We start from the raw sequence: 22,132 nt of genomic DNA, 5'->3' as shown, positions 1-22,132 counted from the left end.
TAAACTTCCTCCGGGTGTCTCAGAGGCCCTTGGGTGCTTTGGTGTGGCCCCAGCAGCCCAGTTCAGTTAGTTTTGTTCTGATCCTCCCGTTTCTGGGGCTAGAATTTTCACCTCATCACTCAGCCAACAAATACCTCCCACGTGCAAAGAGAACCATGAGATGTGGGTCCCCTCCCTGAGCTGTCATCTCCCCACCTGCCAAGTGGGGATATTGAAAAGTGGTGGAAAGACAATGGAGGGATTTTCTTGGGCAGCCTCCCTCAGGTGCCCATCCAGTGCAGGCCACAGGGGATACCTGTGCACAAGGCCATTGGCCCTGCCCTCAGGGAGCTCCCTGCCTGCAACTGGGATCCAGAGAGGTATGGTGGGGGGCAGAGGACCAGAAGGTGGAGTCTGACTTGGGGCATCAGCAGACCTCCATGCCCCCACCTCCTACATCCTGGAGGCTTAGGATTACTGGAGAATTCAGCAAGAAGGGGACTCTTCCATCACTGAAGGTGCTGGGGAAATTGGGTTACCCTTGGAAGAAAAATCCTTCCCTTCTACCATGCCAACCAGTAAACCTCCAGATAAATTGAAGAATTAATGTAAGAAGTAGAGAGACTGTTGTTTGTTTAAGGTAAAACTATATCTGCTTTCTAGATGGCGGGGGGAGGGGGGAGGAACTATCCCAACATAAAGACAATAGAAGAAATCACAAAAGATTGATGAGAGAGAAAACTGAAAATGAAAAAGAGTTTTATGTCAGAAAATGAAAAGGCCAATGAACTAGGAAAGCAAAAGGCCATGAATATGACACAGGAAATGTTAACAAACCCCGTATGTAACAATTTTTTTTTAAAGGCACTAGAGCCTTAATAGGAAGGTACAAAAGAACATGAAGAAATAATATATGTTGGATTATGATGGATAAGAAACAAAGAAAAAGTTTCAGTCTCGTTAATAACAGGACAGAGGCAAACGAAATCAAAGAGTTTCCAAGCCCTTCCCTCCTGATAGACAGGGTCGTGGTGTTGACAGCAGTGGGACACACGGTCACATCCTGGTCCCCATGACTGAAACCCTGGTGCCACTCTCTGAAGAGTCTCCTCTCGAGAGATCAGCACCCGCAATTATGTCTGAACTCACTGATGCAGTGAAATCACTCTCCACTTCTTGGAGTCTCTTCTAAGGAAGTAAGCAGAGATATAGGCAAAGATTTTCAGAATCAGAAGGTCATTGTTCTATTTTAAATGGCAAGAAGTTATTATTTTAAAGTTTTTTTTTTTTTTTGCTTTTTGCTCTTAGGAATTTTGAATGGAGACTTTGGAGCCAAATGTATATCTAAAAATAGAACAGCGTTCTGGAAATAACAGTCGTGTCTACAAATTAAATGTCTGCAGCTCCCAAATCGTTCCTTTTCCAGCCACAGCTGCACACACCAATAAGAAATTAGCAACGATGTAAATACCCCAAGAGTCAGGAAATGGGTAAATAAAAGATGAGGCTTCCATGAGTTGAAATAATTTGCAGCCATTAAATAATGAAGTTTATGAAGAATTTTTAGTGACATGGGAGAGTGCTTATGATGTGATGTTAAATGAAAAAAGCAGGGTACAAAAATAAATTTCTAGTGCCACCGCAACTATGTAAATACACATACCCGTACAAAAAGGATCGGAGGAGAAAACACCCAAATGCTGACAGTGTTTGTCTCTCGTTAGTGGGCTTCGGGATGACTCTTTCTTCTTTGTTACATTCTCTGGGTTCTTGAAATCTTCTACAAAGGTCATTAATGACTTTCAGGGGAAAAAAAAAATTGCATCCATCCTTGCTTGTCACCGCAGAATTGTGAGGGATAGGAGGGATAGCACAAAGAAAGATCCAGAAGCAGGGAGGAAGTAAGCCAGAGTGGCCAGAGCACGGGGTGGGACAAAGGTGATAAAGTTAGTGTCAGATGTCCAGGGGCTTTGAATGCCAGACCCAGCAGTTTGACCTTCACCCAGAGTCCCATCTTCTGTCCAGGTTCAAAGGAGAGAGACTTGCCCCTTCTTGAAGGTTAGGAACTTCTAGGGGTGGGGTGCACGGTGGGAGACTAGGGTGCTGTGAATAGCTCCAGGTGCCAACCTCCTGCCTTTATCTTCCCCCACACCCAGGGAAGAGCTTCACCCTGACCATCACCGTGTTCACCAACCCTACCCAAGTAGCCACCTACCACCGAGCCATCAAGGTGACCGTGGATGGACCGCGGGAGCCCAGACGTAAGTGTCGGAGTCACTGAGCACCCTGGGCAGGGGAGGAGAACCCAGTGGGGGAAGAGCAGCAGTGAAGGTCAGACAGATGACACTGGGTTCCTGGAGCACGGCTGGGGGGAGGGGGCTGCGGTCCTCAGCTCTGCTCCTCTGCCCAACACATGCGTTGTGTGCCTGCCAACAAAGCCCTGAATACTCTGGGCTTAGCCCCGACTACAGAAGGCCAGAAAGGCGGCCAGGAGGATGAGTGGTGGTGGGACAGTGCCAGGACTGTCTTGTTGACACCCTTCCACTCTGGTGGGTTGACTGCCCCTTGGGGGTCAGCTGGGGGCGTGCGGATTTGCATCAGCCAAGGAAGGAAAGGGATGGAAGAGGCTTCAGCCCTGTTTGTGGCTTGGGTGTGGGGGCTAGGAGTGAGGGGGTAGCAGCAGGGCCAGGTCTGCTCTGTTCCACCCCAGCTTCCTCTGCTGGTGGCTAAGGTGGGAGGGAGGGAGGGAAAAAACAAGAGGCTGGAGCTGGTCGGAGTCCTTCCTGGAAACTCCCTTTGAAAGTTTGTGATTTGCTCAAGGTCAGACAGGTAGTGAGATGGATTGGGATTTGAGCCCAGGCGCTCTGACCCCAGGGCCAACACAAGTGAGATCAGGAACGCAAATGTGATTCTGCAGTGATTTATTGAGCACCTGCTATGGACAGAGGAACCCTAGCGGTACAGTGGTTAAGTGGCCAGCTGCTAACCAAAAGATCAGTAGTTTGAACCCACTAGCCGCTCTGTGGGAGATAGATGTGGCAGCCTGCTTCAGTAAAGATTACAGCCGGGAAGCCCTGGGGGGCAGTTCACCTCTGTCCTACAGGGTCGCTGTGAGTCAGAATGAACTCGATGGCAGTGGGCTTTTTTTTGTTTTTACAATGGGAGGGAGTCCTGATTCATGTGTTTTAGCATTAAAGGGAGTTTGTGTTAAATTTTCTTCTGCTTTCTGAAGAACCTAGAGTTTGCAGATTTAGACCAAGAAATCTGTAGGGGCAGCTACCACAGAGTAGACTACAGGTCTGTTTGCATGAATGAATGAAACAAATTGCCAGCCAGCTACTCTGGCCTGGCTGCTTCTGAGCTGTGGCCTGGAGCATTTGTCAGGACTCTTCCCACTCATGACCTGTTCCATCTGTTTTGAGAGCTGCTCTGTCCATCTCTTTTTTTGTAATCAAGGCCTTTTGCAGTTTAGAAAACCCCTCACATTCATTATCCCAGGGATCCTTGTGACAGCAGAGCCAAGGGCTCCCAGTGAGGAAGTGGAGCTCCTGGCCACTGGCCTCACACTGAGCCAGGTGGTGGGAGGGGCCCTGGACTCAGTCTTCCTAGAGACCACTGAGGGGCCCCGGGAGGCTTGGAAATGGAGTGCGTTGTGCCAGGGCCTCTCAGTGAGGGCACCCAGCCTAGCCCTGGGCTGGCCCCTCCCTTCTTGGGACTCAGGCAGATCTGGCTCCCCATATGTCCAATTCCTGGCCCATTCCACAGTCGGGAAAGGCTCGGGGCTGGGCTCAGTGGCCCCGGAAGAGCTTCCTCCAGGCCTCTCAGGGTCACCCCCTCTGCCTCTCCTGAGCACCAGCATGTGGTCATGAGCTCCTGGCCAGCACCTGCTCTGGCCAGAGTTCCCACTGGTCCTTCCTGCTGGGATCCCACACGAACAGGTCCATGCCTTTGGCCTTGGACTTCATGACCTTGGGCAAGTCATGCCTCCTTTCTGGCCTCAGTTGTGTTATCTGTGAACTGGGTCAGTGACCCAGGCCTACTCTAGGAAGCCCAAGGTGGTGATGGCTGAGAAATTTTTGTGATTATTCCACCAGCCTGCCTGACTGTGGGACCTTGGGCAAGTCATCTCCATGCCTTAGTTCCTTTGTTTGAAAAGGGGATTTATACAGGTGGCTACCTCGTGGTGCAATTGTGAGAAAACGTGCCAACCTGTGTAAACACTTAGAGGAGATTGGCAGGTGCTCATTCATGTAACTGTGGTTATTACTCGCCCTGTGACCTTGGACAAGTCACTGGCCTCAGCTCTCCCATCCATGAAATGGGGATGGCATCACCACCCTGCAGGCCTGGAGATCAGTGACCAAGTGTGTACTATACCTGGCTGTAGCAGAGGGAGGGTCCTCGTGATTCGTTGGATCCATGTCATTCTGTTATCCTGGTACCCAGCTCCTCCCTGTACTCCCACCACTACCATTAGCTGGTGGTGAGCCTCTCCTGGTCAGCAGCAGGGTGGCTGCTGAGAACCTCAGGCCATGTTAATAGAGGTGTAGAGTCTCGAATGAAGGAGGTGATTGTCCAGTTCTAAGTCTCCAGGGGCAGGATCAAGACAGACAGGAGCCAAATTGGGGCCAATGTGAGGGTAAACGAATGAGGATAAAGTCTTCATTAATCGATCCTTAACAGCCCCAGGAGGAGACAGAGGCCAAGGAGTTAAAGCCACTTGCCCGAGGGTGAGCTTCAGTGGACTCTGGGGGCTCCAGCCTGGAGCTCAGGCAAGTGAGGGCCACATGGAAGGGCCTTTCGTGCCTCAGCGTCCTTATCTGTAAAATGGAGGTGATATTAGTATCTGCCTTAGGGGATTTTTGTGTGGGTTAGATGAGTTTACAGCAACCCAGCCCACAGGAAATGTCCAAGAACCCTCATGGATTACAGCCCACCTTTTGAGCTCCAGGATTCCCTTTCGGGGCTTTTATCCTGCCTTTCCATCCCGGCCTCATGTGAGGGCTGAGCCCTCTATGGGGGGTAGGGTTGGGATAAGGGCTGGTCCTGGGAGCCAAGGAGTGGGAGTCGCAGATCCCTGAGGCCTAGCTGTGGGTTCTGTGGCTGGGTCGTTCCCCTCTGCTGCCCTGCAGAGCATGCCTGACCTGAAGCCAGGTGGCAAGCTGGGTTTGAAGGCTGGCTTGGTGGCTTCCTGCCTCTGTGGCCTCGGTTTCTGAGGTTCTCAATGCTGGTGTCCCTCGTAGTCACTGGGGGCTAGTTGCTTAGCCAGCCCCGGGATTCAGGCAGGAGGCAGCGCAGTGCCTGGCCACTTTGACATGGGGGTCTGTGGACCACAGTTTGACAGCCACTAAACCCATCTTCCTAGTTAAGCAGGTGCTGGTACCCGAAAGGGTGGGACACAGGTTATTAATCCTGGTTGAGCAGGGTGGTTCCCACACCTTCCTTTTGGTTCACCAACTCCTTTAAGAACCTGAAAGCTGTGGACCCTTTTTTCCCAAAAACGTACATGGAATGACTTCAGCAAATATTTCCCTGGGCACCAACCATGTATCAGGCACTGTTCTAGAAGCTGGGGCACCTACCGCAGTGAACCCAACAGAAGGTTCCCACCCTCTTGGGGCTCACACTCTAGGGTGGGGAGAGATGGTAAACAAGTTTTGTTCTCACCATGGCCACAGGGCCCTGCTGTTCTGTGCCCTGTTTCCTCTCTCACCCCACTCCGGCAAGGTATGCCCCTGCCTCAGGGCCTTTGCACTTGCTATTTCCTCTGCCTGGAACACTCTTCCCCCCAGACACGCCCAGATGCATGGTGTCCATCCTGAAGTCTTTACTCAGACTTCTCTGTGAAGCCTTTCCTGGCCACCCTATTTTGGGTTGCACCCACCCATGCCCACCACTCCCCCTTATCCTTCCCAGCTTTAATTTTACCCAGAGCACCTGTCATCTTCTAATATGCTCTGTGGTTCACTGATTTACTCCATTTATTATTCCTCTCCCCCTGCTATCGTATATGTGCCACAAGGGTAGGGGCTTGTTGTTAGGTGCCATCGAGTCGGTTCCAACTCATAGCGACCCTATGTACAACAGAACGAAACACTGCCTGGTCATGCACCATCCTTACAATCATTGTTATGCTTGAGCTCATTGTTGCAGCCACTGTGTCGATCCAGCTCGTTGAGGGGCTTCCTCTTTTCCGCTGACCCTGTACTCTGCCAAGCATGATGTCCTTCTCCAGGGACTGATTCCTCCTGACAACATGTCCAAAGTATGTAAGATGCAGTCTCGCCATCCTTGCTTCTAACGAGCATTCTGGTTGTACTTCTTCCAAGACAGATTTGTTCGTGGGGGCTTATTTTCCTCTTTTCCAGGCACTGTTATAGGCCCCAGGGATACAAATGTGAGCACTTCTTAGGTGTTCGATAATTATTTGTTAAATAGACAAAGTAAATAAATACATAATTTGATTTCAGGTAATGAGAAGTCCTATGAAGGTGGGGAGGGGGGTGGGCTGTGGTTTTGGGCAGGGGCTCAAGGAGGCTTCCCGAAGAGGCAACATTTGAGCAGAGGCCTGAAGGAAGTAAGCAAATAGCCAGTGTGGTTGCTGGGGGCTTGAGGACTTGCTGTGGGCAGTAAAGGTGACCCTAAGCCTGCAGCTGAGCCTTTGAAGGTTCTAAAGCTGCCAGCTTCTCCCTCAGCTTCAGGTGTGGGGAGGCAGAGGAGTACCTAGGCTGAGGAGAGGCATCTGCTTCTGTCCCAGCTCCCAGGGCTCCCACAGCCCCCAGGAACATCTCCTCGGCTGGGAACAGCCTCAGGAAGCCAGGGAGTCAGCCCAGCAGGAGGGAAGGGGTTAACCTCAGACCTCCCTGGCTCCCCTAATCAACCCCAGGCCGCTGGAAGCCCCAGTTGCGGCCCTGGGAGGGAGCAGCCCGCCTCCCTGCCTGCTGGCCCCCCGCCAGCCCGTTTCCCTGCCCAGCCACCGACCCACGCTTTCATCCGCTCACAGGGGGCCGATTCACAGCAGACCACCCCAGGCCGTGCTGCTTTATAAATCCTCCCCCAGCACCCGCCTGCGATTCCGCGGCGGTTGTTAAAAGTCGGGTGTAAATCTCCTGACAGGCCGCAGAGCGGGCCTCAGGCCTAGGCGCCCCACCCCTTGGGCTGGGCAGACAGTAGCTGCTGTGTCTGGGCTGTGGCTGCGTCAGGGCCGAGCAGGGCAGCCAAAGGAGGTGGCCGAGTGGCTTCAGATGGGTGGAAAAAAAAAAAGGGTGAAGGGCCTGGTAATTGGAGCCCACATTGTTCTTCAGCAGACGACGCTGTTCCTGTGGTCCTGCCTGACTCTGCCTACCCCTGCTTCCTGCTGCTGCCTCCTGCCACACACACATGCACACATACCCGCACATGCACATGCACATGCATGCACATTGAGGCAGGGTGCTGAACTGGCCGCTTGCCAGGGGACCTCATGGCCAAATGACCCAGCTCTCCTCTCCCTCCCAAGACCTTAGCAGCTAAGCTCCATGAAATGAGCTGACCAGTCTGAGCTTGAATCTTGGGTGCCACACATTGACCATGTGACCTTGACCACATCTTCCCTTACCCATCTGTAAAATGAGGGTGACAGTAGCAGCCTCTCAGAGGTTTGTGACTCTTGGAGACAATATGCATAGCCCACCTAGCACAGTACCTGGCATGTCACAGGTGCCTGCTAAGGGGTTACCACTCTTGTCACAGGGGCTTGTGTTGGTCCAGTGTAGAGGCAGGGAATGGCCTTGCTGGCCTCTCGGTTCCCCAGAAGCATCAGGTATCTGGCCGGTGTTGGGACCTAGGCTGGCCTGGCTGGTGGTGATGAGGGATGCCCTGGGAATGGAGGCAGGGGATCCCCCAACCAGAAATCCAGCCCTTGTCTTCTAGCGCTCCCACTGTGTGACCCCAGATGAGTCACTCCACCTGTCTGGGCTGTTGTTTGTTCCCCCACTTTGATCCTTGTCCAATTCCTGTGAGGCTGTCACCCCTGAGGTATAGATGTGAAGAGGAGCTGCGTGCCCAGCGAGTAGATGGCCCAGCCAGCATTGGAGTCCACTTCCTGACTTGAGGGCCAGGGCTGGCTGGGCTGTTTAATTCTCACAGCCTGTCCTCACTCTTAGGGGTTCAAGACTGCGATCCCCATTTTACAGATGAGACAGTTGAGGCCCAGCGCAGGGACACTTGCCTAAGATCACTCAGCACACCAATGGGGGAGAGATGCTTGGGGTCACTGGGGCCAGGAGGAGACAAGCTGGGATCCGCCCTCCCACAAATGAGGGTTACAGGGACCTGTCAGGGCGATGTTGGGGGCCTGCGATTTGAGTCCAGCTGCTGGAGCCAGGCCCATGGCCAAGGTGGGGTCTTCCTCAGGGGCTCCCCATCCTCCCCCAATGGCACTCCACTCTTAAACACCTTGTTGTCCATTCTTCAGCTTGTCGTCACCCTCAAGGGTTGGGCAGTATGGCGGGCACTTTACAGATAAGGAAACAGGCCCAGAGGGGAGAGGGGCTGGCTGGGTTAGAGCAGGATCTGAGTAGAGAGTTGGACTCAGTGCCCAGGCCCATCCTCCTGGCCCTGCAGAAACAGCTCTGGGCCCTACATCCCATTGTCTGAGCCCCTAATATTCAAAACTCAGGCTCCTTTCCTAAGGGGTGGGCTACAGGGAAAACAGGCAGCTAGGTGCCTTCTTTGTGACCTTGAACGTGTCATTGGCCCTCTCCGAGCCTCAGTTTTCCCACCTGTGAAATAGGGACTGTGGTAGACCTCCCTCCTGGGGGTGTTGCAAGGTGACGCAAGGCGTGCAGGGCAAGCACTTAGACATGGCGGGGGGGAGGGTTGGGGGAAGAGCTCAGAAACCCTCAGCGCCATCTGCAGTGTTACCACACCTGCCAGGACTGCCTGCAGACATACACGGGGGCTCCAGCTGGGAAAAGGGGGCTTTCTGGAGGAGGGTTATTGGGCTGAGCCCCAAAGGATAGGAAACTATTCCGGCTGGGGTTGTGCCTGAGCTAAGGCTCCAAAGAGTGGGGGGGGGGGGCGGGGTGGCAGAGAATATTGGAGCAGTTGGGAAGAGGTGGGCCCTGGAGCAAGCAGCCTGCCCTCTTTCTTTTTGGGGGCCCCAGTCCGAACAGCCACTGATCCTTGCAATATTAAGCCAGGGACTTTCAGAGCTAGAGGAGCCTCAGTGAGCCGACTGTACAGAGGGGAAACTGAGGCATGGGGAAGGGAAGGGCCAGACTCAAGGCGATGGAGTGTGCTAGAGCCAGAGCTCCCCACCCAGCTCCCACTGTGGGTAGCCGAGTGAAAGAGGCCTTTTCTGTGGGCTCATCTTCTTGTCCTCGGGCACAGGAAGTTCCGTTCTGCTCCTAAGTGTGAAGGCTCACCCCCGTGGCTTTGAGACTCACTGGCGCCCTGGCCACATGCAGCCGTCTTGGCTCCCCTTTGCCCCTCCCCACAGTGTCTCCTGTGTCCCACAGCAACAAGGAAGCAATTCCTGAAGTGCTTTTAAAACAGGGCGTCCAACCAATTTGTTTGCATTTCCACCCCAGATATACTGAATCAGTCTCCATTTTAACAAGATCCTTAGGTGATTCTAATGTATAAATAAGAATTGTATGCATAAATAAGAATAATAAGATTATAATGTACAAATAAGATTCTGTTTGGTATATCTGGGGTAGAACAGCAGATCCTCAGAAGGGTTTTGAACCAGAACAAACCTGGTGTGAAGCCCTGTTATAAAATACTCCTTCTCCAGGAATTCAGCCCAGAAAGGCAGAAAAACATAATGGTGGACGCGTGTGCTCTGGGATCAGATTACCTGATTCATACCCCATGCCTGACACTTAGCTTAGGTCTTATCTTGAAGCCTCGGCGTCCACATCTGTACAATGGGCCCAAACAAAGTGTCAGGAGAAAGAGTACTGGACTTAGAGTCAGCGGGTCTGGGGGTGAATGCTGGCACTTCTCCCTGGCTCTGTGGTCCCAAGCACAGATTTCACCACGGTGGCCTCAGAGTCTTCGTCTCTACGATAGGGGTGGTCATCCAGCCTCCTTTGGGCACGAGCAGAGGCAGAAGTGACAGTCATGTTAGAGGTGACCGATGTGAAAGACCTTGTTTGGCCAGCACCACAACCTGTGAGGGTGGCATGACGGGCACACAGTAGCTTTGGATGGGAGGAAGACTGTGTAACTTGAGTGAGGCTGCGAGTAACAGGGCCGGTCCCCAAACCCAGGCTGCCTGTACACCCCACCCTCCCTCCAGCAGGCCCCAGGAGTAACTCTAAACCCTCTTTGTACACACTGTGACTCAGAAACAGGAGACTTTATTTGCCAGTGATGATAACAAGACATGAAGTTTTGTGCCGGCTAAATTGTAGCCTCTCTGGCTCACTTTGAGCTCGTGGTTGACTAGGACACCCAGATCCTTTGTACCTAAGCTGCTGCTGGGTCAGTCTGAGGTCTCCACGTCCACTCAGCCAGCTTCCTGCCTGTTGACATTGTTCTGAATTCATTCGTCCTCAGCTCGTCCACATCTCCCTGCATTTTCAGTGGCCTAAGCATCAAAAAAAAAAAATTTTTTTAAGCATCAAGGGCAGCAGCATTTCCTCCAAGGCCTGTCAGGGTGAGGACTGAGCCCTGCAGCACTCCCCCTGAGACCAGCCGCTGCTGGGGACCCATGAACCGGTCCGCAGTGGCCAAGGTTGTATCACTAACCAGAAAAGGAAATCTCTCACTCAGAGAGACTGTCCCACATAGTGGTGGTGGTGTTTTTAAGTATTTATGTATTTGAATTAATTACCAGCATATACGGTATAGGAGATTTCACATAAAAACAGGTTCCTGGCTTCTCCTGGAAATGGGAAGCTCTGGCAGCACTGGGCCCACACCACCAGGTCATGGGTCAGCTGGACTGGGAGGCAGCTGCCCCTTCTACAAGGCACACTCTCTCCAGTCTGCCCCCTTCCCCCGCCTAACCCTCTTGTCCCATTTACAGATTTGCTTGACCCCTATAGGCATCCAGCCAAACTCACCCCCAACCCATGTTTTCCCCTTTGTTGTCAAGGGTCCTGGGAGACAGCCACAGAAGGCCAAGAGGTCCTATTCCCGCTGCCCAGTGTCCCACGGGTTCCTGGCCTAGGGCTTCATTGGAGGAGAAAGTGGGGATCCCTGGTTTTCAGTGGCTTGTTAGGCCCACACTGGCTCCCAGAACTCCCCACCGTGTTTCTGAGGGCTCTTGGATGCCCAGTTGAGGCAGCAGTGTGTAGAGAGCCTAGATGTCAGCAGATACTAGAATCCTCTGCAGCCTACTTTAAAAATCAGAAATCAGGCCTGTCCTGAGACCTCCAGATGGCCCTCATTCCCAGCGGTGGTCAACAGTCATTCCACACTTTTCCGGTCCCCAGGGACTTCATTTGTCTAGGCAGGGAAGGACAGTGAGGAGTTCCATTTTAGCTTCTACCTGCTCCTCTCTTCTTCCCTCTTTATCATTCTAGAAAAGTCTGTGTGTTACCCAGACCCCAGGACCCAGGCAAATCGTGTCTTCCCCCTCCCCCTTCCCTACCCTCCTTTCCTACAGGGCTCAGATCCAGGAAAGTCTGTCCCCTTCCTAGCTGTGTGACCTTGGGCAAGTCTCGTCACCTCTCTGAGCCCCAGTTCCCCACGTGCCTGACTACCTGGCTGCCCCTCTCGGGGGCCAGTGAGGCAGTTGGGTCAGCACTGTGATGGTGCTAGGTGGCTGGGTGTTAGTGAGGTTGATCAGTAGAGCCCAGGAATGCGCTGCCCTCCAGGTGAGCAGTCTATTTCCCAGTGTCCTCCTAGAGAAACCCCCAACGCAGGGCGGTGTGACCAGGGACACTCTGAGAGTACTGCGTGTAAGGAAACAATAGAGAAAATTCAGAAACAACCTAAGTGTCCATCCAGAGGGGAATGACCAAATAAACTGCCACCTCCACGGAGATGTGGCAAGAATGAGGGACAGCTAACCGCATAGCAGTAAGAACGCTTATCACACTTGTTGAACCCACACTGTGTACCAGGGAATATTCTGAGGATCACAGAAATTGTTATTTCTGTGGGGCTCGGTTACTCTCCCTATTTTACAGATAAGGAAACTGAGGTGACAGAATGAAGTACACAGGCTGAGACTATTCAAGAACGGCCACGCATGTAAAACCATAAAAAGGATAGAAAGAAAAATCTTGAAACGGATCACAGTGGGGACTTCTAGGGAGGGGCTGTTAACCTTATCTGTAATGATTTCATTTTTGTAACTCTGTGTGTGTTGGCTTGTGAAATATAAAATGAGTCATTGAACCAGTGATGGGGAGGTGGGGAGGGTTCCTGCAAGATCGAGGCCACGCAAGAAGTGCTTCCTCGGCCTAGGCTGGCTGCACAAGGGCAGGGGCATGGCCACTTTGACCCTCCAGTACCTCTGGGTCCGGGACACGAGGCTGGGCTCCTTCCTCCCTCAGCCATGGTGGGGAGGAAGGCAAGGCAGTGGCAAGTGCAGGCCGTTTCTCCAGGTACACTGCTCCCCTGTCCCCAGCTTCCAGTCTGAGATGGGGAAGTCCAGCCCTCACTCAGGGGCCCCCTGCCTCTCCCCAGCATCCTGCCTGAGACCCAGAGAGGGCAGGTGTATGCATGGCTCAGGGCCGGAGGAGCTGTCAGCCCCTTCCCAACCACCTGTTCTCACAGACGCCCTGTGTGGCCTGGATGCTAGGAGGCTATGGGCGGCAGCACTCCTGGCTTCTCTCTGCCTCTCCCCAGCATGTTTAAGCCAATTTCCAATGCCTCTTCCCTCAGTTTCCCTTTCTGCCAAACAGCGTACTCTAGAGATCTTGGTCACAGGCTCAGACTTAACTCTTTCTTTACCAAATTTTTATTTAATTTTGGTGGCATGTGTTTTCAGTATTGGAATGCATGCCTACCACTTGAATGTGTTTAAATTTTGGGTTGGTAATGGGAATTTTGAGAACTATGACCTAGCAATACAGTCCACCAATGAGGCGAGTGGCCCTCTGGCGCCTCCAATCTGTGGCATGGCAGTATGCCACTGAGAACTAGGTAGATAACACACCTTTCCATGAGGTTACGTGGGGAACCTCTGGTTTTCCAAATACGACATAGAAAGCCAAAACAAACCCATCAGGCTTCTGTATCACACAGGAAAGCCATAATTGTGCTTGCAGTCCTTGTCTCACAGAAATTAAAGGAAAAAAGGCAAAAGTTTACATAACTAAACACATTCAGGAAGCGTCATCTAATAGAATGTTCAGCCTACACAACAATGAGGCTCTGACTCCAGTCTGCTGAGCTTCACACGTTTCAGAAGAGACTGCCTTGACGCTAAGTGCATGGAACCGGAATAACATGCTACCTGTGCAGTCCTGGGGCATACACAGTGGCTGGTGTACTGTTATACCAACGGAAGCCCCGAGTTCAAAGCCTAACTCCAATCCCTGCTGGCTCTGTGGCCTGGGCTCCTCTCTGAGCCTTACCTACGAACCAAGGGTGATTACCTCCCTCGTGCAGGGTGGTGAGGATGGGGTGGTGAGGTCATGGCAGCCCCGGGGTGGGGGGGCGATAGTGGCCATTCTCCATTCAGGGAAGATGTTGGTGTGACCTAGGGGTTTTCCCTACAGAGGCCTAAGGTTAGACCCCAGAAAGAACTTCCCAGCAGAGCTAGGCACGGCCATCTCCCCTGAGGTCCTGAGACCGCAAGCAGGCCCAAAGCAGAGGGCCTGACAGAACTGGCTGCTGATGGGTCCCCTCACCCTCCCCACCTTCAGGGCATCGGCAGAAGCTGGAGGACCAGACCAAGATGTTCCCTGACCGCTTCGGGGACCTGGAGCGACTGCGCATGCGGGTGACTCCGAGCACACCCAGCCCCCGCGGCTCGCTCAGCACCACGGGCCACTTCAGCAGCCAGCCCCAGACACCCATGCAAGGTATGGCCAGTGGGGGCTGTGGCGGGGTGGGGGTGGCCTGGACGTGTTCCCTCTGCTATAGAGAGAAAGGCCCTCTGAAGGCCTGCTTCTGCCTGGCCCAGGGCTAGACACTTCATTCATTCACTCAGCAGGTACTTTCCGACACCCACCCTGTGCCAGGTGCCTGCCTCTGGGATCAGCATGAATGGGACAGGCTGGTCCCTGCCCTCCTGAAGCTCCCTGTCCCCTGGGGCAAATGGACATGAATCCCATAGTGACCTCATTAAAATTGGGACATGACTTGCCCAAGGTCAGGAGTTCCTAGAGACTGGGACAGATATGATGACCCCTCTCTAAGCCTCAGCTTTCTCATCTGAAAGTGGGGTGGCGGTGAGTGCCTCTGTCCAGGGCTGAGGTGGCACTTGGATGAAGGACTGTACTCAGGTGAGCTTTGTAAACTGTAAAGTGCTGTCCCAGCCCTGGAGAAGCACTCAGCAGTGCTTGGGAAAGGCACCCCACCCGACCTAGAGATCCCCACTAAATAGGAAACAGGAGGGCGGCTTCTGGGCTGAGGTAGGAGTGAGGACCAAGACGGGTCCCTGTCCCCAGTGCCGGATGAACTCAGCAGGCAGAATCAAAGCGAGACCTCAGGTAGGTCTCCCAGATGCCTGGCACACAGTAGGTGCTCAGTGGGCGGCTCTGCCCTCCAAGCCCTCTCAGCCAGTGGGTGGAGGTGTCGGGGGTGTGGGCCAGGGGGACAGAGGGCACCCATTTAGCAGTACAACTTGGGGGGGTGGTGTAAGCTGTCCGCTCCCATGCACTGTGGGTGTCCTTTCTTTGTCGGCCAAGGCCTGGTTAGAACCCATTCGGCAGATGAGTGAATTGAGGCTCAACAGGTTAAGGGCCATCCTTGGGTCACAGAGCCCATCAATGAGGAGGACCAAAGTCTCCACAGGGAAGGGGGTAGAAGGGCCCAGAGAAGGAAGAGCCTGGGATGGAAGGCACAGTGGAGACCTCCCCCGCCCTGCCCCCTGCTCCACTCCTTTCTCCTCCATGCAGGCTGGGGCCTACTGGGTCTCTCTGCTAAGGGAGGTCTTGCCCCCCAGCCCTTGCATGTGTGCCAGGCACAATATGATGACTGGTGAGGGGCGGGGAACAATCCCTCAGGGGAGCCAGTGCCCTTGTCTGAGGAGCAGGCCTCACTGTACTGGCCTGGGCTCCAGGAGCTAGGCCCTGGCCCTGCCCAGGTTCCAAGGCTAGAAGAGGCCAGACCTAGCCTCTCTGAGCACATGGGCTAGCATGGTTGAGACACTCAGCAGCTCTTGAGCCCTGGAGAAGCCAAGGTTGGGGCCTGACCCCAAGAGGCAGTGTGGGTACCTGCACTCCGTGCTCTGTCCCCACGGACTGGCATTTATCAATGTCCAGCAGCCTTACCCCAGGCCTTTCTCTGTCTGCCACAGGCAGAACCAGGGCCTAACTAGATATTGGGGCCCAGTCAGGGAGCCCCAGATTCCAGCCTGTGGGCGTGAACAGTGACTTCCTGTCCACCAGCTCCAGTGGAAGGGAAGCTCTGCCTCTGCCCCCGCCCCCCTCCCCCAGCCAACAGCTGAGTGGACATGGGCCGGGAATCAGTGCCTGAGGGAACCTGAGGCCGGCTTACCCCCTGTGCCCCAAAGGGCCCGGCCTGGCCAAGCAGCTGGCAGAGCCCCTGCCTCCACCCTGGGGTTGGGAGGAGAAGAGTTTCGGCCACAGTGGGCAGTGACTGACCCAGCCCTTACCCCTCTGCTGTGTCCTGAGGCAGGGCCCCCAGCCCCTGCCTCACCTACGTGCAGCACTGGGCCTCAGGCAGCCCCTGACCCAGCCAGCCCCCTACTGAGGCCTGTCCCCTTCTGAATAAGAGGAAAGGCCCTGACGAGGGGAAGAGCACGAACTTCATAGTCAGGTAGACCCGGCTAGGAATTCTGGCGCAGCCACTTTCTGGCTGTAGGGTCTCAGAAAAGTCACTTCACCTCTCTGAGCCTCAGTTTTCTTATCTGTAAAGTGGGAAGAAAGTGGTACCTGCCACAGGGATGTGTTGGCAGGGCTAGGCTTGTGGAAAGTTATTCTCACCAGCCACCACCACCCCCCCCCCACCCCCGCCGCCACCACCGTAGGACGAGGCTCTGCCTTCAGGCTCCATTCTGGAGATCCCCTCAGCACACCCCGCCATCACTCCCCTTAAAAAAACCAAACCAAACCCAGTGCCGTCGAGCCGATTCCGACTCATAGCGACCCTATAGTGCCTGTTAATACCTTTGACCTCCTGGCTTTGGCCACTGGAGGCCCCTGCCCCTCCATACCTCAGCCCCCAGCCCCCCCCCCCCCCCCGCCGGCTGCGGCTGCCCACAATGGGGGCTTCTCACAGCTCAAAGGGCTCATTCAGCCACCATCCAGCAGCTGGGGCAATTTGGAGAAGAAAATAAACATTTCCTTCCAGTGTTGGGATTGGCTGTTCGACAGTGGCCCGGCCAGCTCGGGTTTCCTGGGGCTGCTGGGCCGGGAGGGGAGGGCTGGAGCCTCAGGGAAGCTGCTGGCCAGTCGGAGGGTTTGCTGAGGACAGGTACTTCCCCATCACCCTCCAGGAGGAGACAAGAGGGGACAGTGACATGTCTGGGCAGGCCCAGGCCCCACCACACAGGGCCTTGTTTCCTGGGCCACAGCCCCCCTCACCCCCATTGCATCCTCGGGTCCGTGTTTGGGCTTCCTTGTCTGAGAATGGGGCTCCTGTCAGGTGGAGCTTGGAGCAGAGGTGTGAACCCTATACTCAGCTGTGCTTGGGGTGCAGACACTACCAGCTAGACCTCTTCCTACACTCCTGGTGTTTCTAGATGAGGGTGGGGAGCCAGGCATTTCTAACCCCCTTGGCCTCATGGCAGCACTGAGCAGCCAGGGGACCTGTTAGGGAGGGTCCCAGACTATCTGGAAGGCCCCAGGCACTCAGACCCCTGCCCCCACATCTTCCACATTGAGCCCGGGAGAACTGCTCCGTTCTGATCCACACCCAGAATGAGAGCTGGCCGCTGACAGAAACACATTCCAGCCAGGTTGAGATGATTCCAAAGCCCAGAGAAGTTGCACGCCTCACCCGAGGTCACACAGCACCTCAGGCAGAGGTGTAGAAGCAGGAAGCCTGACATGCCCCCAGCCTCGGTCATGGCAGGCAGTGCTCACCCGGAGCTGGGCCAGGAGCAGAAGTCGGTCCCCTCCTGGGTTCTGTCCTGGCCCTTACTCATTGATGGGTGGGACAGAGGGGTTAGGGCCAGACAGACTTCTTGGGCCACTGCTGGGGGGCCCATCCATCTCCCGCACTGCCACCCAGAGTCATCCTTTGGTCAGGATACAAGGAAGAGCCAGGGCCAGGGCTGATTTTGGCGGGGCCTCAGTGTCTCTGGGTGCCCAGAGCAAGGGGCGACCCAGCAGCAGCAGCCATTGCAGCCGGAGCCGTGTAGACCCTCGTTGAGCCCTTCCCCGGGGCCAGCTCAGTTCTCAGCAGTTTACAGGTATGAACGAACTTAATCCCTCAGAGCTGCCTTTATCCCGGTTTTCCTGTGGGGAGGCTGAACGCCTATTGAGGTTGAAGTGACTTGCACAAAGACACACAGCTAGTAAGTAGCAGATCCAGGATTTAAACCCAGGCAGCCTGGATCCCTAACCAAAATGTCAACTGTTCGAACCCACTCAGTGGCTCTGAGGGAGAAAGACCTGGCAATCTGCTCCCATAAAAGATTACAGCATTGGAAACCCTATGGGGCAGTTCTCCTCGATCCTATAGGGTCATCCTGAGTTGGAATTAACTCGACGGCATACAACAGTTTGGCTCCAGAGGCCACACCAACCAAAAAAACCAAACCTATTGCCGTGGAGTCCATTCTGACTCATAGCGACCCTATAGGACAGAGCAGAACTGCCCCATAGGTTTTCCAAGGAGCGCTTGATGGATTTGAACTGCCGACCTTTTGGTTAGCAGCCAAGCTCTAAACCACTACACCACCAGTTAACCTCAATTCTGTGCTGTCTCAAAGATGAGACAACTACTTAGTAGACATGTGTCAGGAAACCCGAGGATTTTGTTCCAGGCCCAGGGTGCTGTGTGACCTTGGGCAAGTGCTTCACCCTCTCTGGGCCTCAATTTTCCTATCTTTACACCAAGGGGGTTAGTCTCAGTCCTAAAGCGCCTTCGAATGCTGATGGGGGTCTGTGATTACAAAAGTATGGAGCAGTGGCTGGGATACACGTGGTCCTGGAGCCAAACTACCAGGTAGCTAGGGCAGGGCCTGGGCTGGACACTGGTCTCTCTGTGACCAGGGCAGAGCCTGGGCCAAATCCCCAAAATGGGCTTTGTGAACCAGAATTCCTCAGGCTACAACTGACCCCCTCCTTTCTGCCCACAGGCACCCCGGACCTGAACCCGTTCTCTGACCCCCGCCAGTTTGACCGTTCCTTCTCAGCCCTGCCGACCCTCACAGAAAGCCGCTTCCCAGACCCGAGGATGCACTACCCAGGGGCCATGTCGGCTGCCTTCCCCTACAGCACCACGCCCTCGGGCACCAACATCAGCAGCCTTGGAGTGGCAGGCATGTCGGCCACCAGCCGCTTCCACCACACCTACCTCCCACCTCCCTACCCTGGCGCCCCGCAGAACCAGAGTGGGCCCTTCCAGGCCAACCCGTCCCCCTACCACCTCTACTACGGCGCGTCCTCCGGCTCCTACCAGTTCTCCATGGTGGCCGGCAGCAGCAGCGGGGGCGACCGCTCACCCACCCGCATGCTGGCCTCCTGCACCAGCAGTGCCTCCTCCGTTGCCACCGGCAACCTCATGAACCCCAGCCTAGGTGGCCAGAACGACAGCGTGGAGGCCAACGGCAGCCACAGCAACTCACCCACAGCCCTGAGCACGCCAGGACGCATGGACGAGGCTGTGTGGCGGCCCTACTGACTGTCCAGGCCAACGAGGACTTCTCCTGCAAGAGGCAGGAGCCTCAGGAACCTTCCGGACAAGTGGCTGCCGCAGCTCCAAGGCTGCGGACAGGAATGAGATTTAGGCCCCAGGCCAGTCGTGGTGCTGGGGTCCATAGGTCCTAGGGTCCAGAGCTGGCATAGCTCTGAGAGCATCTAGTCCGGCCACATCTTTGTACAGAGGGGCTAGGACCTCCCCCAGGATACCCAGCTCTTAGTCATCTCACCCCACCTTCCTGTGGGAAGTGCAGCCCCCCCCCCTCCCCTGGAATGGCCTTCCCGTCCCCAGTGTGTCCAGGGCTGTCATGGGGCCCAGGTCTCCTGGGACAGGGACCACCTCTGTGCCAGGGACAGCAGCATTTGCCCCAGGTCTGGGCCCCTTGTCCACAGGCCTCCCCACTGCCTCACCACCCTCAGACCCTGTGCCTCGTGGGCCCAGGCCTGTCCCTGCATTTACATAAATGGAGTCAGAACTGGAAAGCCCCCGCCTCCTCAGAGGGTTCCCCTCATTGTAAAGATGGGGCAGGGACCCATGGAGAGGACCCAGGAAATTGCTGGCAGAGATGGGATGAAAACACAGCCAAGCTGGTTCCCCCAGGCCTGTTTCCCTATAATCCCTGGCAGCTAAGAAGCCCCTGCCCCCATCTCAGCTGCCTGTGGGTCCCAGGTGCCGGAGTAGATTTGCCTGTAGCAGCAGGTCCCAGAAAGCAGGGGAAGCGCCTGCAGACTGGGCCCTTCCATGCACTTTACCAGCCCAGGGCAGTCACCCTCTGTTCTCTCGGTGCGGGGCTGGAGTCCCCTTCCTCCTAGGCTGGTCTCATAATTTCCATTTCTGGAGAAAGAGAGCACAGGGGCAGGATAAGGTCCTAGCAGAAAGCACTGGGTGAGGGGTCAGTGGGTCAGACGTCAGCATCCCTGACCCACCCAGGTTCAGCCAAGCTATGCTCCACCCGCGGGCCCCAGGCTTCCTGGGAGGGTTCGGCCCAATCTCCCAACCCCGACACACACCTCTCTATCCTTAATCAGCTGTGCTCCAAAAGCAGTCAGTCTTGAACCAAAACCAGTTTTTAAAGTTGAATTTAGAAAAAGAAGCTGCAGTCAAACATTTTCAAACACGAGGTTTCACAGGAGTGAGCAGCAATATCTGCCCACTGGCTCGGGTGCCTTCCAAGAGGGTTGAGGCTGGTAGGGTCTCAGTATCTCCCTCCTCAGGAGGTCACGCTGTATCAGGAGCTGCTCACCAGCCTCCACTGAGGCCCGACCCAGGAAAGCGCCAAGGGAAACACTGGGGAGATGCTGGAATCTCACCTCTGTGGCTCTTGAGCGTTTGTCCGGGGGGATGTGTGGGTGTCCCAATGGCTGGGCAGGTTGTGCGAAGCAGAGAGCCGTGGCTGCGTGCTGGCAGAACAGAAGGGCTGTAAAGGGTGGGCCAGCCTTGGCTCAGCCCCCTGTGCTTCAGGATGAAGGATCGCCCCTTCACATTGCAGATGGGAATGCAGGCCTTTTCCAGGGCTCAGGTTGCGTGGATTCTCCTGACTGAGTTGTTTAGTTCTAGAAAGGCTTAAGTGGCAAAGGACAAGAAAACTCTTATAAGGGCTAGCCAGCATGTGGTTTTTAGTAATTGTTTCGGCCACGTCCTCTGTGGGTATGGAAATCTCCTACAAAATGCTTCTTAGCGGTGGTTGTGTCTGTAATGGCTCATGGCCTGCTGTGCCATCCCCAATGTGGGACAACAGCTAGATGCACCAGATAGGAAAGATTCTCTGGCAAGTCAGGAAATCCTTCCCATGATCTTACTCAAACTCTTCCTGCTGCAGTTTCCCTTGTCCTGCCCTCACTGGAAAAAGCAGTCTCCATCTCTTTAAAATAGCTGCCGGGGGTGTCCTGCTGACTCCCTACACCCAGGGGGACCCTCCACCCCTTCTCAGGAAGCAGCTGCAAATTCATTGCCCTTGGACCTTCACTCCTGCTCTCTCTGGTTGTAGACTGGCCCTGGGCCAGCATGAGAGGCACCTTCGGGTTCCCAGTGCCCAGCACTTTGCAGCCCTATCCCAGATTAGTACCCCTTCCTGATACCCAAACCTGGTGGGGACAGGGACAAGAAATAAACTGACCCGTATTTGCCCATCCCTCCCCCACCCGCCAGGCTAAAAGTGATGCCATGCTGAGTCCATTTCTAAAGCCTGTAGTGGGTACTGACAGCCTGGGCTGGTAAAAATGGGCCCTTATTTGCAAGGCTGCTTAAAAGTTGTACTAAGCAAACACTGATTTAGAAAGCACAACAAAACTAGGGGTTTTGATACAACAATACTGTAAGCCTGCTGGTGGTGGGTACAGATCCTTTGTGACATATTGTCATGCTGAGGTGTTAATACCTGCTACTCTCATATCTGCCGTGAAACCAACCCAGAGCTGGGGAGAGGGTGGGACAGGGAGGGGCGGAAACTGCTTTGCACTATAATTTGCTTGATGTGTTTGTTTTTAATGCACAAATTGCTTGTACAGTAAACTGTCTTCTGTACTATTTAACTGTAAAGTGGAATTTTGACTGATTTGTTGCAATAATATAACCCTAAGGTGTGTTGAAGGATCCCAGTGCCAGGCTTCTAAGGCTGTGTGCATGGGGAGTGGAGGAGGGTGGAGACCTCGTCACTCCCGGCCCGCCCCCATTACTGGGGAGGAATTGGGGTGGGGCCTGGAGCAGGAACAGGACTAAATTCACTGTTCAGGAAACCCTCAGCACCCTGCTCTCCCGTACCCAGGGCCATCAGAAGGGCCACCAAGACCACCCGGTTCCAAAACAGGCTCCTGGTGTGGCTGGAACCCCAGAGGGACACCAGAGAGGTCTTCAGGGTGCCATCAGGCCTGCCTCCCTTCTCCAGTGGCCTGTGATTTTGCACAAGTAAACAGGAAGCTGTGCGCCTACTCCAGCCTGTGCCCAAGGCTCAGGGTTTGGGGAGGGGGCAGAGGCAGAGCATAAAATAGCCTTGATGAGAAACCCCCCTCCCGCTGTCCCCGCCCTGGGTCTTGTGTTTGCTGAAACAGTGGTAAGTTAGCAACAGGCAAGACTACAAAGCAAGCAGCTGCTTCAGCTCCCTCGCTTTGCAGATGAGGTGACTGAGGCGCAAAGAGGGGTGTCATCTAGCTCCACACCTCCCACAGCGTTGTGGCTGAGCTGGGACCACAGCGTAATGGGGGCTGTGTGT

The 22,132-nt window shown here is 54.7% G+C and overlaps 1 protein-coding gene and 1 long non-coding RNA gene across 3 annotated transcripts in view; one reads left to right on the top strand and one right to left on the bottom strand.

The window, feature by feature from the left end:
- The window catches only part of RUNX3 (RUNX family transcription factor 3), a 70,522-nt gene extending 49,105 nt beyond the window's left edge, over positions 1 to 21,417 (top strand). For both annotated transcript variants that reach the window (XM_049878296.1, XM_049878297.1), the window contains 3 exons: positions 2,136 to 2,240; positions 13,794 to 13,952; positions 18,362 to 21,417. In XM_049878296.1, the coding sequence (XP_049734253.1) occupies positions 2,136 to 2,240; positions 13,794 to 13,952; positions 18,362 to 18,906 (809 nt within the window). In that variant the 3' untranslated portion in view covers positions 18,907 to 21,417. The remainder of the gene's footprint in view (positions 1 to 2,135; positions 2,241 to 13,793; positions 13,953 to 18,361) is intronic.
- LOC126072728 (uncharacterized) lies at positions 10,313 to 20,322 on the bottom strand. Its single transcript, XR_007516564.1, has 2 exons — positions 20,235 to 20,322; positions 10,313 to 10,558 (listed from the first exon to the last, which is right to left on the bottom strand). It is a non-coding gene; the product is annotated as an uncharacterized LOC126072728 (long non-coding RNA).
- Positions 21,418 to 22,132: the final 715 nt, after the last annotated feature.

This window comes from Elephas maximus, chromosome 3 (genome assembly GCF_024166365.1).
Source record: "Elephas maximus indicus isolate mEleMax1 chromosome 3, mEleMax1 primary haplotype, whole genome shotgun sequence".
Lineage (NCBI taxonomy): Eukaryota > Metazoa > Chordata > Mammalia > Proboscidea > Elephantidae > Elephas > Elephas maximus.
The sequence above is the reverse complement of the archived record's forward strand: the minus strand, read 5'-3'. Positions and strand labels throughout refer to the sequence as shown.